This window comes from Siniperca chuatsi, linkage group LG9, assembly GCF_020085105.1.
Source record: "Siniperca chuatsi isolate FFG_IHB_CAS linkage group LG9, ASM2008510v1, whole genome shotgun sequence".
Classification (NCBI taxonomy): Eukaryota; Metazoa; Chordata; class Actinopteri; order Centrarchiformes; family Sinipercidae; genus Siniperca; species Siniperca chuatsi.
In genome coordinates, this window is record NC_058050.1 from 19,350,121 (window position 1) to 19,356,591 (window position 6,471).

The following is a 6,471-nucleotide window of genomic DNA, read 5'->3' on the forward strand; positions in this document are numbered from 1 at the left end:
GGGAGAAAAATGAAATGAGTATGTCGTTTATCCCAATCAAGGTCGTGAATATGTGGCCGAGGGAGATTCCCTGACCAGAATGAGGCCCTAAAAGAAAATGATGGTCCATTTAGAAAGAATGGATTGTGCAATCTGTGAAAACTCATAATGTTTATGAAAAGCGAGATTCATCAAGCATTTCCCATCTGCGTTTGACTGACAAAATAAAAGAACAATGAGCTGAAAAAAATGCCTCAGTGTTAAATACAGGTCTGTTATAAATAAAAGAATGACTCCCGAAGATTGATGTAATAGTTGGGAAAACAGTTTAATATTTTCTCCTTTGAATAATGAATATCATACCCCGCCAGTACATCTATACCAGCGCGTTTTATTTTATTTACATTCAAAGATATAAATTAGTAAAAGTACTCCTGATAGCAAGATTGTGTAGCTTTTTTCCAAATGCGTCTCAAATAAAAACCGTCCATAATATATATATTTACAAAACAAACAGACGATGTCAGTTTCCCATTTTTGCAATACAACTTGCATAAATTATAGGCATCATTTCGCCATCATTTAAAAAAATAAATATCAAATGTAGGCTATTCACTTCAGTCCTCAAGTTCACTTCAGTTCCGTCCACTTTGCGTCCCAAGACAAATACGGTTTCACAGAAAGGCCAAATTATGTTTTCCACACGTAAATATATACTAAAATAATATACCGTGGCAAATAAGCAAACTATAGGAACCTGAGAAATAACATGTAAATCACATATAATGGGAGATCTTTTTCAAACCTGCATAATGAATTATTATCCACAATGCATCAAAGCAAAACAACTGAAATAATACAATACAGATCTGACAGACGTGTGTGTTGCAGAGAACGTCTCAGCCTGTGTGGAGCTGAGGAAGCGGTAACAGCTTTCATTCCGACTATATGGTGGCACTAGATCCGGTTTGGAGTGAAGGTTATGGGGGTTAAAACATGGGGTTAAAAGGTGGTGGCCTTACTCGCTTTATACTCAAAGCAATTGTGACACCTACCTGCAGACCATGGAAATAGAAATCCCACACGATCAAATGATCAACTCCCTCCACAAACCCAGAAAGGCTGAGGCTGGCTCTACCCACAACAGCTCTATACTGCAAGTGCTTATTGAAATCCCCACTGCCTAATTACCGGTAATAAAAAAAAAAAAAAAAAAGACTACCCAGCGGCCTGTAGGCAAAGCTTTAAATGTGCGCAAGAAAAGTAACCACCACAACAACCTAAGTGACATTTGAAGATGGAAAGTTGCACGATGAATGCACAGAGCAAACTAACTGATTTGTTTGCTTTTGGCTGACCCTGTGTAATTATAATTATCCTAAGATGAAAGATAAGGTTTGAGGCCTACTGTGCGCGCGCACACACACACACACATTAGAGGAAACATTAAAAATAGAATTCCTGCTCAAAGCTATGGCAACATTTCTCTGCTCAGGCTGCCACTGTGTGTTTGTGTGCACGCGCGTCTCTGCAGATGCGCGTGCTTGGGCTGATTTGAGGCCTTTCCTTAATGGGCTTATTTTAATGTCTCTATCTGTAGGTGTACTCTTGCACGTTTGTTTGCAGTGCGCTTTCTACTGGTTTCTAATGCGCCTGACACTTTATGATTCAATGAGACCAATATATGCAACTTTTAAAACAAATGGAGAACAATTATAAGTGATAATTCCAGAAAATACACTCCGCTGAAAATGAATCGTATGCCATAGTAGCCTACACGTTCGTTTGCTTAAATTGTCCATCTTGGTCTCATATTCAGCCCTAACCTAACCTCACATGGAAACAAGTGAACTCATTTTACTTCCACCGTGGAGCGATTTCCCTCCCGCGTTTAAGACAAATACAATCTCAAGATTCAACACCAGATTAAATACGTGTTCAAACTGGTTATCACTCTGTTAACAATGTAGGCTACCGCAGCATGTTATTACGTACCTTTCTTTGCTTCTAAATTTGCGGGTCTGAAATGCTGCTGCTGCTGCTGCTCAACAACAACAATCTGGTTTGGGTTATTTTTAACGAGGGGAGAGTCTGGCCTGTGTTTGGGGTTTGTGCTCGCCTCCAGAGCCTGATGAGAGGAGCTCAGACCCTCGTTTGCAGCAGCAGCGGCGGCGGCAGCGGCGGCGGCTGCTGCTGCAGCAGCAGCCAGACTCACTCCAGATGAGTTAGTGTACCGCAGGATCCCTTGGCCCTGCAGGGGGCTGAAGTTGCCATAGTTTGTGTAATTGCTATAAAAGGGAGAAGTGTAATAAATAGGTCTCCCAAGAATGGAGGGGGCCGGGTAGAGGGAGGGGGAACTGGCAGCCGGGGAGGTGGTGGAAGGCGTGGGGGGCGTAAGGAGGCCACCGCTGGAAGAGGGGCAATTTGGTTGCCCTGGCTGCCCCAGATGCTGTTGCTGATGTTGCTGCTTTTGGTCCGAGGTAGCAATCTCCGCCAGTGACCACAATTTGGGCTTGACTGTAGGGTTCTGAGGCGGGCCCGAGGAAGGTCTGCTATCAATGCATGAAGACGATTTATTGGTATTAATATTGTTGCTGTTGACGAGGTTCCGGGCCAAATCCTCGCGCTGGCTGTGGAGATGGTGTAGATGATGGAGGTGGTGGTGGTGGTGACGGTGTTGGTGATGACTGAGAACTGGTGCTTCTACTCCCGTAAGAGGCGACGAGGTGACGGGTTTGGGCGAGAGCTGAACCCGCGGGTCGTGGTTCTGGTCCTCGCCGTCCTCGTCGCATTTGTCGCCGGCCTGCTCAGAGCCCAGCTCTCCCACACGACAGCTGACCTTCTCCCCGTCAGACTCTGCCGAGCAGGAGTGGTCTGTCAGAGTGTCGACGTGCAGGCTGATACCTAACACAAGAAGGGAAAAACAACAACAACAAAAAAAAAAAACAATATATATATACATATATATATATATAGTTATATAAAAAACAACCCAAGGATATAAGGAGAAATAAAGAAAGAAAATGAAACTGTAAAGTAGACACAATAATTAATGACCAGTAATATTCTAAAATAAAAACAAAGACACGAGCTGAGAATTTCTAAAAAGAATAAAAAATACTATAAGAAAACTTATCTTGTAGTCAAAGTATATTCCATATCTATGTGTATTCAAAGCGATCACTCATGTTTTACAGCCAACGAAGCTTGAATAAGTAAGTTATTAATTATTCATGTCAGTTTAAATAGTAGGCTGCGATTAAAAGGCTTTTTTTATATGATAGCAATCGTGCTTTCCCTTTTTACATAATTATACAAAAATGTCACCAAGAGAATAACATTAACAGTCTAATTTTATTGTGGCCACTCATGCACTCATCTGGATTGCTATGTTATGTGTCTTTGCCAGTGACCTGCCATTAATCATGATAAAGAAAAGAAAATGTCCACCTTAACAGGTCATTTAGTCTAGTGTTGAGTCTCAGAACCTCGTTTTCATTCAAAAAATATATCAATCAACATGGCTACTAAAACAATACATGAAGCCAGGTCATTTTATAAAAACAGCATATATTCAAAGCAGCTTGTGTTGGACATTTGTTTCATGATTTCATAATTTCACATCCTCAGAATATTATTGCACTAAATAACCTGAGAAGTAAATAAAAGGGGCATCCACCCCTCCCCTCCGTCTCACCCCCGTCCTACCCTAAACTGTTAAATGGATCGTTGGCTCGGTCGCCAGATTATACCCCACCTTCATCCTCCGCTGAAGCCTCGCTGTTATCCAGTGTTTTTTCAGGGCGCTCCACCTCTTTCCTCTCTCCGTCCCCGTCCTCCTCGTCCTCGTCTTCGCTCTTATTCCTGGGCGCCCAGGTCATCTTGTTCTCCTTCTTGAGCCTCCGCCTGGCGTTGGCGAACCATGTGGAGACCTGCGTCAGGGTCATCTTAGTGATAATGGCCAGCATGATCTTCTCCCCTTTCGTCGGGTACGGGTTCTTCCTGTGCTCCTGCAGCCAGGCCTTCAGGGTGGCCGTGGCGTCCCTGGTGGCGTTTTTGCGGTAAGCCGGGTCGTTGAGTTGGTAGGGGTACCCTGGACTCCCGTATGGGTGGTAACTTAATGCCCCGGCCATGCCCGTTGTGTGCGCGTCATACGGAGAGCTCTGGAGGAAAGTTGAAAAAAGTCACGAGTCTGCGATGTGTTTTCTAGCGCTGAGTTCTAAAATGTGACATTAATATGGCTTGTGTAATTTACAAAACAATTCATATAGTTTAAAGGCATTTTAATACGCACAAACACATATCAAAATTACATTAAAACCAGTGAAACACTCAATTTATTCTACTATGTTTAACAGGTTTTTAGAAACCTGTCGGAAAAGGTGAAAAAGAGCTGGGGAGTGGTATAAATACACGGGGAGATTCTATTCTGATTTTTTGAAAATCATATAACATTATTTCATTATACGGGGCTTGATTAACGAAGCGCAGTTTATTGTAAATAAACAAACTATCAAAATTCATATGATTTTTTTTTTTTTTTTGCCTTGGTCATTTGTCAACCCTACTCATTAAGTTTTTAAAAAACACTAATCTCAAGCAGGGGTAGTAAACACTCAGTGCGTAAAAGCAGGCCGCAAAAGGGCATGAACTAATGGTTAATGGTTAAGATCATTATCGGATTAACTAATAACATGGCTCCTGTTAATATAGCCATAAAGATAATAAAAAGGAAATTTCAATTTTCTGTAATCACCTATTAACTTCCTAAGTTTCTTTCAGTGGCTGCTTTTTGTTTTGTTGTGGCAAACCCAATGTGTTAGCATATCTTCTCTTTGCAGCATTACAAATCCCATTAGCAAATCACTTGATATGCACCTTTCCTAAAACGCTTGAAGTGCCCTGTGACATTAACATTGCGAGTCATGCTTTTCATGTTAAAATTCCGTTTATTCAACTCAGAATAAAGTCAGCGACTTCATCCCTGGTTATTTTAATGACTGCTGAAAAAGAAAGAGTTAGGGCTTGTGTTATATTAATTTTCTATGACACATAAATTAACTGCTTAGGGGCTATAGGCTCAAATAAATATCTTAGTTGGTGTTCTGTTTTACATAATTAGCTGCACAGTGAGTGTTAAGCGCTGGTCAAGCCATTACAATTTGCAGCTCATGCTTAAAAATCCCATTTAAACCTAAGGGGTCAGGGATTTTATAGTAAGAACCCGACGAGTAGGCCACTAGATATGAACATATAGCAACCGTGCACTCACTAAGAAAGTTCCGCAAACACTTACTGATCAGTGAATCATACCAAAAACACTGTAAACCTGCACCGATTTGATCGCGCTGTGTGCCAGTGAAACCGCTTACAGACTTTAATTCGCCGACACATTCACCTGCTTCGGCGCGTCATCATACAGAATAATACATGAACATATGAGATATTTTACCATGTAAGATGGGAATCCCGTAGTTGGATCCGTGGAGTATGACAGTGGACTGGAGAAGCCTGCACCCGCGGAGGCGGAGAAAGCAGCCGATCCAGGGTAAGGGCTGAAGGCTGAGCCAGAGGACGACCTGGCCAAGTCTTCATTTCGCGGGGCAGCCAGAGCCGAGGCCCCGTAAGCCGGACACGAATAAAGAGCCAGAGAGCCCGGGGGCTGGTAGAGGTAACCCTGAGGATAGGACATTGGTGAGCGCGGGATAGGTCGCCGATTCCAAAAAAAGGAGGAAAGAACGCGCAGGGCGTCGGGCAACAGCAGCTAAAACAATAAACAATCAGCTCAATAATCAGCCGTGCAAACAGTCATCAGACAATGGAAATAAAAAAAGTCCTCCCTCCACAGACCCCTTACTGGGAAAAAAACCCCGAAAGATCTGTTAAAGTGCCCTCATAGAGGCAATGTGGCATGCGTCTTGATCCCCTAGCGTCCGATGTTTTTAGTACGCAGCACTATGAAGTGAGGAGTTGGGAGGGAAGGAGCCAGTGGAGTTTCAGACGCACAGAGCATTGGGGGAAACGGGAGCTGTCACTCCGGCTCATCTGAATATCCCATCCCCGCCCCCTTTCTGCCTCACAGAAATGGAGCCTCGGAACAAAACCAAGACTCCACACTGCAAAAAGTAGGGTGCGTCAATCTTAACAAGAGTTGTTTAGTTTAGTGTGGGATTTTAAAACCTAATTCACTTAATGCAATCCGACAAATACCAACTGGGTGAGATAATAATGTAGCTAACTGTTGCCAATGCAAATTAATTGGTCCACAGCTGCGATGCCATATTTGTCATTTGTTTCAGGGACATTCCCCACACAGGTGATGTGTATCAGAATTTACAATGAAGTCATTTTTTTTAATTTTCTTTTCTATTCAGTTATTTCAGTTATGGTTAAACCCACCAAAGTGCATTCACTGACTTGGATGGATCTTTTTTTGTAGTTTAAGACATAAATAGACTGGCCTGGAGAGAAAGAGAAGTAGCCAGAATTAGT

General features: G+C 42.6%; 1 protein-coding gene across 1 annotated transcript; it reads right to left on the minus strand.

Moving 5' to 3' along the window:
* Positions 1 to 288: 288 nt before the first annotated feature.
* On the minus strand, positions 289 to 5,983 carry irx2a (iroquois homeobox 2a). The gene is made up of 3 exons (XM_044208627.1): positions 5,432 to 5,983; positions 3,737 to 4,142; positions 289 to 2,883 (listed from the first exon to the last, which is right to left on the minus strand). The coding sequence occupies exons 1-3, from the start codon at positions 5,669 to 5,671 to the stop codon at positions 1,967 to 1,969; spliced, it is 1,563 nt and encodes a 520-aa protein (XP_044064562.1). The 5' UTR covers positions 5,672 to 5,983; the 3' UTR covers positions 289 to 1,966.
* Between the last annotated feature and the right edge of the window lie 488 nt (positions 5,984 to 6,471).